Genomic DNA, 12,130 nt, shown 5'->3' on the forward strand with positions numbered 1-12,130 from the left:
TAAATGTTATAGGGTCCTGGAAGGGGAAAGGCCAATCCGACGCCTACCGCAAGCGCCTGGCTGAATTGCATCCACTACTCCCCTGCCAGGACCGACCCATGCCAAGATGGCGGCGCCCAGAGAGGTGAGCACGAGCCGGTCACTCCGTCCCCTCCTGTCGCGACCTGAGGCTGCAGCGTTGGGGGAGGAAATGCGCCCTGCCCCATCCCCCTTGCCTGGCGGACCCTGTTCTCCCCTCGCTGTCCCCGGCCGGCCAGCCAGCGGCCCTCGTGTCCCAGTCCGGCCGCGGGCTTTCTTGGGCTGCTCCCGCGTGTGCGGAGCTGCAGATCGACCCCTCGGTGCTGCAGCCGCATCAGAGAGCGAAGCTGCTGGTGGGGGATGGGGGACAGGAGGCTGCTTGAGGCTTTTGGCGCACGGTAGCGGGAGGAAACTTTTCTTTCCCTTCCCTCTCTTTGGAGTAAGGAAGGGAGGTTTGTATTCCTCATTTCCCGAGTCAGCAAACCTCGACATCGACTCCCTGGCTCCCGGCACGAGGATAGGCTTGTTACTGCACCCTGCACTCAAGGGCAAGCTGATTAACTGATGTTCTTGCCAAAGGGCTCAGGAGAGGAGTTAAAATGATTAGGGGGATGAACAGCTTCTATCCGAGGAGAGATTAAAAAACTGGGATTTGTCAGTCTGGAAAAGAGGTGACTAAGGGGGTATATGACAGAGGTCTATAAAATCACGAGTGGTGTGGAGAAAGCAAATGAGGAAGTGTTATTTACTCCTCATAACACAATAACTAGGGTCACTAGACGAAATTAATAGGCAGCTGGTTTAAAACAAACAAAAGGAAGTATTTTTTCACACAATGCACATTCAACCTGTGGAACTCCTTGCCAGACGATGTTGTGAAGACCAAGATTATAACTGGGTTCCAAAAGGAATTAGATAAGTTCATGGAGGATAGGTCCATCAATGGCTTTGCCAGAAGCTGTCGATGGAATGGATCACTTGATGATTACCTGTTCGGTTCATTCCCTCTGAAGCACCTGGCATTGCCCACTGTGGGAAGACAGGATACTGAGCTAGATGGACCCTTTGCTCAAACCCAGTGTGGTCATTCTTCTGTAGTAGCTACTAGAGTTGGTATTTTAAATATCATTAGTCTCCAGCGTTAATGTCTCATTGAGATGAATGGGCTAGTTCATCCCTGAGAACTCTTGTTACAGGCTGCCTGTAGGCCTGGGTGGACCTGCCTATGTGTTAATGTTTGGGTTGCACTTGAAAGGTGTTTTTTTCACAGGCATCAGTGCTACTGACTTGCTGGCTTGTTTGTGTTGTTTCTAAAAGGAATGCTGAGATTCCTGAGCATGATTCTACAGCAATTAGTTTGTCCCCCTTATACCTGGGGCCTTGACCTGCTTGCATCATATCTGGCTTTTGCTGGCGTTGTCTGTCTGCACTTTTGATTCAGTACATTCACCTCTTCAACTGTGTCTACACATGAACTCACACTGGCCTAACCAAAGGTGTGTTTTTAAACTGATTCAGTTACACCACAGCAAACCCCTTTATGGACACACTTGTATTGATTTACACTCATTTAACTAAACTGGTATTTACACAGATTTAGTTAAACTAGTCCAATTCCTGTGTGTAGACCAGGCCCAAGACTCTGTCCACACTGCAGGAGAAGGGCTGTGTTAACAGATTCCATTTTTATAAACAGTAGGTGTTCCTTTTCCATCCCCTGTGGGTCCTTAGCAGCAACTCTTCTTCCTCAATGGAGCCCAGTAGCCCTGCCCTTCTCTTTGTTCCCCATAGAGGACTCAGGGACATTTTGTCTTCCCTTTAACCTGCTGTGAGGGGAGCAGCTGTCATAGTTCAGGACAACTGCACCTGTACTCCCCTCAGCTGGTGGAGGCACATGCTTCCCTCCTGACTGGGGTTTTTCTTGGCTGCACAGTTCCCTGCCTACAATGTGTTATTCCAAGCAAGCCAGGCAGCCTAGACAGGCCAGTGGCTGTACTTTGCTCTTCCTTTTCAGAGGCTTTAAGCAGTGTATTTGTGCACAGTTACAAGTTACCCCACAACACTTTTCTAAGCAAACACATTTATTCTGAAGGTGAAAGCATTATAGAGAAAACACATTAAAACAAAGAATGCTAATAAGCTTTCCAGAGATCACCCCCTCACTCACAAGGGCTCTGGTGAAGTCAGTCCTTCAAAGCCCACAAAGGGATTTTTCAGTGGCTGCAAATTCATAACTAGGGCCCTACCAAATTAACAGTCCATTTTGGTCAATTTCACAGTCAACGGATTTTTAAAATAGTAAATTTCATTATTTCAGCTATTTAAATCTGAAATTTCACGGTGTTGTAATTGTAGGGGTCCCGACCCAAAAAGGAGTTGTGGGGAGTTGCAAGGTTGTTGTAGGGGCGGTTGCAGTACTGCTACCTTTACTTCTACGCTGCTACTGGTGGCGGTGCTGCCTTCAGAGCTGGGCAGCTGGAGAGCGGCAGCTGTTGGCATGGTATGATATTGCCACCCTTACTTCTGTGCTGCTCTCTGCAAAGCTGGGCCCTCAGTCAGCAGCCGCCACTTTTCAGCTGCCCAGCTCTGCAGGCAGCTGTGCAGAAGTAAGGGTGGCATGGTCTGGCATTGCCACCCGTAGTTCTGTGCTGCTGCTGGCAGGGTGCTGCCTTCAGAGCTGGGTGCCTAACTAACAGTTGCTAGCCTCTGGCTGCCCAGTTCTGAAGGCACCATGGAAGTAAGGGCGGCAATACCACAATTGCCCGCCCCACCCCCAATAACCTTACAATCCCCCCCCTGCAACTCCCTTTTGGGTCAGGACCCCCAATTTGATAAACGCTGGTCTCCTCCATGAAATAAGTATAGTATAAGGTAAAAGCACACAAAAGACCAGATTTCTGGTCTGTGATGTGTTTTTTCATGGCTATGAATTTGGTAGGGCCTTATTCATAACAGCTTCAGCCCAGAACAAGTACATCCATGAATAGGTTAGTCTGTCCTTTTACAGCCTGGGCCTTTGAACTTCAGATTCTGGAAACAGATAAGCAATAGACAATCATCCTCTCCTCAGGATATAGCTCTACAGGGCTTTTGCATAACTAGAGTTGAGAATTTGCATTTTCCTCCCCTAGAGATTCCCCCACTTGACACTGTCTGTCCAAAAGCTCATTCTGGGCTCATTATTCAATATAGTCCTTGGAAGTTCCAACTCATATCCCATCTCCCCTCTAGCAAGGTCACACACACTCCTCAATAACACGTAACCTTTATGTTTGATACAGTGGACTCGAAAGATACTTAGTTCAATGGGATTTTTCCAGGCTATAGCAGGAAATAGTCATATCTGTCATAGTAGTGTCTCCTGGGTCCTTGCCCCAGGGGACATTTCTTGCTGGGGCTGGAGTGGGCCCATTTGTCTTGATTGTGTTCCCTTGGTTGTATTTGATTGGAGGCATCGCTGACGACCTGCTCCCCAGGATGCACCTTCCCTCACTTAAATCTGATGATCTCTTTCTCCTTCCACCTAGGGAATGTCTCAGGAGCTGGAGGCAGCCGTGGAGGAGGAGGAAGATGCAGGACACATGCAGGTCGGCTCCCCCCTTTGGATGCATGTCAGACGGGCAGTGGGGGCTCTGCTGGTGTCCCCATATATTTGGCGAGGGTTCAGTAGTGGGGAATCATAAGCCCTGCTAGCAGCCGCTGTGTGCGCAAGGGGGAGAGTGGAATTGAGCATCCCGGTAGTGTCTTGGCTGACCATCTAGCTCATGTCTCTCTACCCCACAAAGGCAGATCTGGAGCAGGAGGAGCCGGAGCCCAGGCTCCGAGACACCCCAGAGGACATCTCCTTTGAAGCTGCTGCCAACACCATTGCTTTCCACCCCAGCCAGGACATCCTTGCAGCCGGCGATGTGGATGGCGATGTCTATGTGTGAGTTGGATCTATCTGAGAGAAGAGCACCGTGTAGATAATCAGCAACAGGCTCTAGCAACAGGCAGTGCAACCAGGAAGCTGCAAGGAAACCCCCGGGGTCAGCACTGCCCAGGAGGCAGAGAGAGAGGGGCCCCCATGGGGTGTATACTATGGGTAGGAGTCCGTGACCTCATGGCCCATCCAGCCCCACCCCACCACTGTCCATAGGAGGCAGGCTCAGCTGCTGGAGGTGACGGAGCCGGGAGAAGCCTGGGGTTTGGGAAGAGGCTTCTTCTGGAGAGTGATGTGTGTTTAGAGGTGGTTTTTTCCATGCTCCAAGGCTAGGTTGGCCTGAAGAAACCACTTATCTCTGCAGAGGAAGATTGGGGCTGGGCAAAGCTACTTCCAGTATCAGAGCATTGGCATTTGCAATGCTGTAGCTGGGGACACATCATCCTTTCTCCACCAACAGCTTAGACTGGGAACAGGTTCTTGGCTGGCACGGCTCCATTTCAACACTTGACGGTGCCACAAATCTGTCTTGCACTCACACAGGTGTAGTGCAAAGTCTCTGCCTCTCGCTGCACCTGCCATCTCTCCCAGCTGCAATGGTGCCTCTCTAGTGACCTGCCTTGGACCTGCCCAGCATTCATGGTCCCTCAGAATCCCATTGGTTTGGAGATTGGCCTCCTACTAGCCCTGGGGAGTTTCCAGTTCCTGATAGTGAGCACTAGGAAACAGGGGTCTCTTTGTGGGAGCTGACCCTCAATGCTAAGGTACCACCTGTTCCTTTCCCATCACACAGCTGGGGCTCCTGCTCCACCGGGATCTTTTTTCTCCCATGTGAATCCAGCTCCTCAAACCTCTGACTTCTGTTTCCCTTCCACCTCTGGGGGCTGGTGATGCTCCAGCAATCTGGACATGGCATATCCCCCCCCCCTCCAGTCCTGTACCATGAAACCCCCCTCTGGACACAGACCTCCCCATTCAAGGCACCAGGAGTCCCTAATCTTGGATCTGAATGCTCCTTCCACGCCCAAAAGCTGTATGCCTCAGCTGGAAGGACAAGACAGGGAGCAGCTCCCCACTGGTGTTGCCTTAACACACATGCTTTTGTTTCAGATATTCATACTCTTGCCTGGAGGGTGGGAACCGGGAGCTCTGGTCCTCGGGACATCACCTGAAATCCTGCAGGGAAGTGTCCTTTTCCCACGACGGACACAGTGAGCGCACCTCCTTTCGACTTTCTAACACCATTGTAGCGACCTGTGCAGACACGCTGGGTGGAAGTCAAGCTAGCAAGGAGAATGCCTTTCTCTGTCTTCTGGGGAGAAGCCCCTCTCCTTGCATCCTGGAAGGGGGGCTGCTGAGCCTGTCTGGGTCTCAGCCATGCAGCAGTGTGAGGAGTTTGCTGGAGTTTGCTTAGAAGTCTCTCAGCCAATTGCTGAGCAGGCCTAGCTGTGCTTGACTCAGGAAATGTGCTGAGCTCCCAGCCTGTGGATGAGATCAGCTGTGCCTGGGAGTGAGGGGTCCAGAGAGACTGGAATGTATGGGGGAGTGTGGAGAGGCGGGGCTGGGGCTGCTTGACTGTTGCACAGTGACTGCTCAGAGCCATGCAGTCAGTCCGTACTGTGGAGACTAGAGATCCGAGAGGTGTGGCGGGGGCAGGGCTCCCAGCTGCCCTTTTTCCTCCCTCACCAGACTGCCAAGGGTTTCCTCCCTGTAGCTCAGAAGTCCCATTCTGCCACGATATTTCTGCGCCCTAGCACACTGTGTTACGCTGCTCCAGGGCAGGGCTAGGATCCTGGCCAGCTTCATGGCCACAGAGCCCAGGAGTAACAGTGATCCTGGGGGAATCCTGCTAGTGAGGGATAAGCACAGGACATGGGCACTGGAGTTGGGTAACTCGGGGTCACTCCTGCTGCTCTGGTTGCTGGATGGGCTGGGGGTGCTGAATGTATACTGTGTGTCTTGTCCTCAGAGCTCTTCACTGTGTCTAAGGATAAATCCATCCACATCCTGAATGTGGAGGAGGGCCGGCTGGTGACACGCTTCTCCAGGGCTCACAGGTATGTGTCTATAGGGGATTCCCGGCCCCACGCAGCCCTGCCCTGCCCAGCGAGGGCCTCCTGGGAACTGGCTGCCTAAGCTCCCTAGAGTGGGAAAGTGGTTCCTCCCTGAGTATCCATTGGTTCAGCATTTCCACTAGAGCTGGCTGCCCCTTTTGGCAGGGAGCTGGTCTCCCATGCACTCTCTCTTGCCCATCATGTCCATCCCTGATGCTGTGTGCTGCTCGGTGCTGGCTGGGCCATGTGTGGGATGGGGAGCAGGGAAATCTGCCCTAAGGCAGCCATGCCTGGTGGGGCTGTCAAAGACTCAGATGGGATGCTGGGGCAAAGAGCAGGCCAAATGACCAAAACCCTGGAGCCAGCCATGGGGCCAGGACTGTAGTGACAGCCCGCTGCGTCTGGGTGGTCACCGGTCACCCTCTACCGACCTCTCTGGCCAAGTCGGGCTGCAGGAACTAGCTCTGGAGCAGTGGTTCTCAAACTTTTTTACTGGCGACCGCTTTCACATAGCAAGGCTCTGAGTGCGACCCCCCCCCTTATACATTAAAAACACTTTTTTATATATTTAACACCATTATAAATGCTGGATGCAAAGGAGGGTTTGGAATGGACAGCTTGCAACCCCCCATATAATAACCTTGTGACCCCCTGAGGGGTCCCAACCCCCAGTTTGAGAACCCCTGCTCTGGAGGGAACTGGTTTCCTCCTCCCCCACACACGCTGATAGGAGGTGCTGCCTTCTCCAGATGGTCCCCTTGAGAGGTTCGAGAGCTCCTGGGGAGCTCTCTGCTGCCTGAAAATGGGCTCCTTCCATGTTCCCTCACCCTAGGAACACCAAGCATGCTGGGGGTGCCAAACTCCTCCCTCCCCCAGATTGCACCTGTGCTCAGTACCATGGCTAGAGCTGCCATGTAGGCAGACCTCCATGGCAAGGCCTTTGAATGGCAGATGGCTCTCTGAGGTGCCTCTGGTCCCTGCCACAGCGTGGAGCATCTCACAGGGCTGCCTCAGGTAGAAAAGTTTTCTCAGTCCCCGACATTCGTGGTGACTGGGGCAGGGGTCTTCACAGCTCAGCCCTGAACAGCCTGCTGGTGATAGACGAGCACCTCTTTGCCACGGGGGACGATGGCGGGATGCTGAAGGTGTGGGACCTCCGCAAAGGCACATCCATCATGGAGATGCGGCAGCACGAGGAGTACATCAGCAGCATGGCCATAGATGAGAACAAGAAGCTCCTGCTCACCACCAGGTGATGTTGGGGTCCTCAGCAACATGTACTGGGGGTGCCTGTGGGCACATAAGGCAGCAAAGCCTGCTCCAGGGGGCCTGAGAGCAGCTCCCCTAGGGGGAGAGCAGGTTTGTTCGCACCTTGTTGGTTCTGCTTATCTAATTCAGATGGCACAGTTGTCTTCGCCCTTGAAGGAGCGGGTAAGTGCTATTATCACCATGGCCCCAGACCTTTTGTAATCACTGGAGTTTGTTGTGCTTCTCATCCTGGACAATCCCAAAGGGGGGGATCACTTATATCCTCTCTCTGAAGTGTGCAGCCACCTCTGGTGGGTATAAAGGTAACACTTGCCAGTTTAGGACAGGAAGTGAGGAATCCCGTGTCTAAGTGAGTGCAATGTACCACTTTGATTCCCACAGTGGCGATAGAACTATGGGTGTCTTCAACATCAAGAGACGGCGCTTTGAGCTGCTTTCAGAGCCTCAGAGTGGAGACCTGACATCCATCGCGCTGATGAAGGTAGGCACTCACGGGCCACCTTTGTGACTGTCCTTCATGTGGGGGTAGCAATACAGAACCAGGCTTCCTTGCCTCAGCACTGAGCTGTCCCAGACGTGGGCAGTGGTGAGTGCTCCAGTGCCCTTTAATATTCAGTCATGAGCTCGAAGGACCCTGCTGAGTTAAACATGTGGACTCCCTTGACTAAGAGGAAAGGAGCCCATTCTATCACACTCCCTGTGCTATCGGCCCCTGAAGTTAGCACTCCCTGCTAGAGAGCCCATGTGGGGAGGGGAGGGGAGGGTCCTGTCCTGAGCTTCTGCTTTTTCAGTTCTGCCTCATTCACTTCTTGTCCAGAGAGGGAAGAAAGTGGCGTGCGGCTCTGGCGAGGGAACCATTTATCTCTTCAACTGGGACGGTTTTGGTGCCACTAGTGACCGCTTTGCAGTGAAGGCTGAGTCCATCGACTGCATGGTCCCAGTCACGGAGAATGTCCTGTGCACAGGTTCCATCGATGGAGTCATCAGGTTAGAGAGCCCAGTACCGGCTCCCAGCAGGGAGACTGGGAAAAGTGGGCTGCCTGCCTTGCTTCTGCTAGCAGGGCTGAGAGGACGTGATGGACTTCTGCTCGGAGGCTCTACAGGGTGTGAATAGCAGGGGGGGGGGGAGAAGGGCCAAGGGGTTAGGAGGATTGGGGTGGAATTGAGCAAAGGGAAAATACACCTCTACCCCAGTATAATGCTGTCCTCAGGAGCCAAAAAATCTTACCGTGTTATAGGTGAAACCACTTTATATCGAACTTGCTTTGATCCGCCAGAGTGCGCGGCCCCGCCCTCCAGAGCACTGCTTTACCGCATTGTATTTGAATTCGTGTTGTATTGAGTTGCGTTATATTGGGGTAGAGGTGTATTTGTCAAAGGCAAATGCAGTCGTGGAATAATATACCAAGGGAAGAGGCACATTACAAGCAGACAGGGCAAAGCCCTGGCAGAAGTACTGCAAGGGAATCCCCTGCCCTGATGCTGGGGGATGGACTTCAGACAGTCTACTGGGTTGGATCCCTCTGGGTGCCTCCATGAAAGGGCTGTTGGTGGGAAATCTTGGGAGCTGTGCTTCTAACACCATGAAGGCAGTTAAACTGGAAGGAATCAAAACCCCAGATTGGCCTTGCTGTGCATTCAGGGCTGTTCCTACTGTGCATTTCATTCCGGGTGCTTTTGTTCCCAGTGCATTTCCCTTCCTGGGTTCTGGCGTTCAGCACTGTGCGGCTGTTGCTGCTGGATTTGGATTCCCAGGGGATGTTTACATTAATTCCTGACAGCAAAGTGAGAATTTATCTCCTTGGAGCTGGATCTGCTGAGCTTTTTTACTAAGCCCTGAATTTGGGGCTTAAACCACTTGGCACTTTCCCGCTTCTAAGCTCTCAGCATCCCAGAGGACGCCCGTCTGGTAGGTGGGTAGTGATGGGGTAGCATGCAAGGTTACTGGACAGTTGGCTCTGTATTATAGTCTTCTAATCTCTGAGTGCCCCAGAACACCTCCTCTTGGTGGGTGGGTTGGCTGGAGTACCATGCATAGTTACTGCGGACCTGGCCCTCCTTTAATCAATCTTCTGTTCTTGTCTCAGGGCAGTGAATATCTTACCTAATCGGGTGATAGGCAGCGTTGGACAGCACCTGGGGGAGCCCATTGAACAGCTGGCCAAGTCCCACACTGGTCAGCTGCTGGCCAGCTGTGGCCACGACCTGAAGGTGAAGTTCTGGGACATCTCATCACTCTGCTCTGTGGTGGTGGATGATTACCGGAAGAGGAAGAAGAGTGGGCAGCTCAAGGCCCTGAGCAGCAAAGCCTTGGGCGGCAGAGAGGACTTCTTTGCCGACCTGAGAGAAGAGGCAGAGGCACCGAAGGAGGAGCAGGAGGAGGAGAGCAACAGCGATGACAGTGACTGATGGAAGCCCAGTGGCCTCTGGGAGATTCCATGGTCAGAAAGCTCTGTGGGGACATGGACTATGAAGCCAGCAGATTCTGCAGCCATGGGAAGGATGCGTCCTCGCTGTGTTGTGGAAGCAGCTGGAGGCCAAGCTCATTTTCCCATAGAGGACTGGCTCATCTGGGTGTGTTCCTGCAGGCCAGAGTGCTAACAGGGCCCTTGGTGCAGCTGAGCTGACGAGACGCAACATCCCTCTCTCTGTCCTCATTAAAGGCCGATGCAGGTCTTATGGGGAGAGGGGCTGGAACCTCCTGCCAGCTGGGATGACCAGGCTTTGTTTGGAAAGAAGCAACGCTCCTGATGGGAAAGGAGTTTCTCCAGTTTTCTCTCTCCAGGAGGAAACAACATACCTCATCCCCCTCTCCACCCTCTGCCCCAGCCCCTCCCTTGTGAGCTCTCACAAGCACCAGGTGCCTTATGGGACATGGGCTAAGCCCTGAATTCCTTCCTCACCCCTGCTGGTTGGCAGGAGCCTGGAGGTGAATGTGGTGATCTGTGGTCCAGGAGCTCTCTCCAAATTCCTTTGTGCACCAAAGAATCCTTGCAGCAAACAGTGTGAATTCCAGTCCCCTCTGCATGGACCACTAGGCCAGGGCCCTAGAGCATCTGGCCGTGCTGGTCTAAAGCAGGTGCCTGAGCTCTGGGTGCTGCCTGTGGGATGACACAGCAGAGGGTTCCCCGTTGCTCCTGTGTCACCAGAGATGCCGAAAGCCACTTTCTCAGAATTGCTGCTTAGGCACCTGTAGTAATGAGATGTGGGACTGGGAGGGGAGTGGAAAGAAGAATCCCCCCAGCTGCCAGCCGTGTTTCACACCGACCCCCTCCCTGGCCTCTTGAAGTTTGCTACAAACTACTAAGCTCAGAGCCCCTTTGCTGGTCCAGGTGATATGGGCACTGCTGCCAGCTGTATTTCTGTCAGGCCTGGCCTTCCCCTGCCACCCTCACAACTTCTCCCTTTAAAAGTGTCTTCAAGAAAAAAACTAGCCAGTTGCACCAACTTCTCTCCAAGCTGAGAAGAATCATGTAGACAAGAAACTTGGACAAGACACAGTGCAGGGCCCAGGTGTTGCCTGTATGAGGAGAGTGACTGATTCCCATTGTGAATTTGTATGTGAATAAACCATCAGGAAGCCTGTGTCCCGAGCTGGTCGGGGTGTAAGTGATAATCCAGCAGAGTTTGCTGTTAGAACATACTGGCAGTACTAGTCTAACAGTGAGAGTGTGTGTGACTGACAATCACACTGCTGCTGCTATGGCATCTGCTGACCAGGAGAGTGCGTGCTGTTTTCAGCATGTGTCTCCTTAGCGGATCTCCTGGGAAACGGGAGCAGATATGCAGAGATTGGGGGCAGGAGTTTTGTTGTGCAATTGGAAGGTGTGGGGACAGGGATGTGGCCCAGTAAGTTACCACAAGGCCTTTCACCTCTGGCCTCTTAAGATTCAGATTTAACTGACAGGCTGGGGGAACGCCCAAAAGAAACAACAGAAATGATCTTGGCTCTCCTGAGGGGGCTGGCCTGACATTCCTTACTCAGGTTGACAGCCTGTGGGGCTGGTTGTCACGGGAAGGCAGAGGGAGCTAGCCTGGGGGGGAGGGGAGGGAGAAGCTGCATGGGAGGGAGACTGCAGTGGGCCCAGGTGTCTGGCTGTTGCATCCCCCCCAGTGTCAGCTTCCATTCCTGCATGCAGAGCCACTGCAGGTCTCCATTCAGGATACTGGTTTTCCCAGCACTCTTTTGGCTAGTGCCAGGGTGTTCGCGTTACGAAAGAGCAGCTGGGCGGGGGGTCACCCTAGAGCCCAGACCAGGGACCTAGTGTGGCCCTGGAGAGAGGAGCTGAGATTTTCCACACGTGCATCTGACCTGTGTGAGCGGGTCAGGTTGCCTATGCCCCTGTGTGCATCTGGAAACCCAAGACGTGGGGCCTCATGCTCTGGGGCTGCCCCATCTGTACAAAAGACAAGGGCAACTGTGGGGCCCATTTAGCCCTAAGAAGAGTGATTTCTTCCCTTGGCTGGGGAGGTGTGAAGGGGAGAGCTGGAAGCCTGTAGGTTAGGTTTCTTGCCCTAAGAATAGAGCAGCTGCAGGTGAGCTAGTGCTGTTGCTGTGGGGAAGGCAGCTCTCTGCTGGTCTTGAGATGTCCGAGGCAGCCTTGTGACATCAGGTTCCCTCTCGAGACAGGAAATGCAGCCTCCTGGCTTCTCACCACCAGGAATAATGAGAACCTCTTGTGGAGGGGCTAGGATTGGCTGGCCTGTGCCCCTCTGGGGATAGCCCTGCCCTTCTAAGCGGCCTGGAAGGGAACAGTTCAGGCAGCAGTGAGCCAGACCCTGAGTTCAGGGAGTTTCTTTTTACCTGTGTCACTTTTTAAATGGGCAGACAGCGGCACAGGGACTGATTTGGGCTGGCAGTGGAGTA

At 53.2% G+C, this 12,130-nt stretch overlaps 1 protein-coding gene across 2 annotated transcripts in view; it reads left to right on the top strand.

Moving 5' to 3' along the window:
• WDR55 (WD repeat domain 55) overlaps positions 1-10,853 on the top strand; it is an 11,888-nt gene extending 1,035 nt beyond the window's left edge. Inside the window, exons 1-10 of one of the 2 annotated variants that reach the window (XM_050962489.1) lie at positions 108-124; positions 1,336-1,514; positions 3,546-3,605; positions 3,804-3,946; positions 5,051-5,151; positions 5,910-5,997; positions 7,067-7,246; positions 7,645-7,744; positions 8,081-8,250; positions 9,351-10,853. In XM_050962489.1, coding sequence (XP_050818446.1) covers positions 3,549-3,605; positions 3,804-3,946; positions 5,051-5,151; positions 5,910-5,997; positions 7,067-7,246; positions 7,645-7,744; positions 8,081-8,250; positions 9,351-9,672 — 1,161 coding nt within the window. In that variant the 5' untranslated portion in view covers positions 108-124; positions 1,336-1,514; positions 3,546-3,548 and the 3' untranslated portion in view covers positions 9,673-10,853. Of the gene's footprint in view, positions 125-1,335; positions 1,515-3,545; positions 3,606-3,803; positions 3,947-5,050; positions 5,152-5,909; positions 5,998-7,066; positions 7,247-7,644; positions 7,745-8,080; positions 8,251-9,350 lie in introns of both variants that reach the window. The other variant, XM_050962488.1, reaches the window with a different exon arrangement.
• The last annotated feature ends 1,277 nt before the right edge of the window (positions 10,854-12,130 follow it).

This window comes from Gopherus flavomarginatus, chromosome 7, assembly GCF_025201925.1.
Source record: "Gopherus flavomarginatus isolate rGopFla2 chromosome 7, rGopFla2.mat.asm, whole genome shotgun sequence".
Classification (NCBI taxonomy): Eukaryota; Metazoa; Chordata; order Testudines; family Testudinidae; genus Gopherus; species Gopherus flavomarginatus.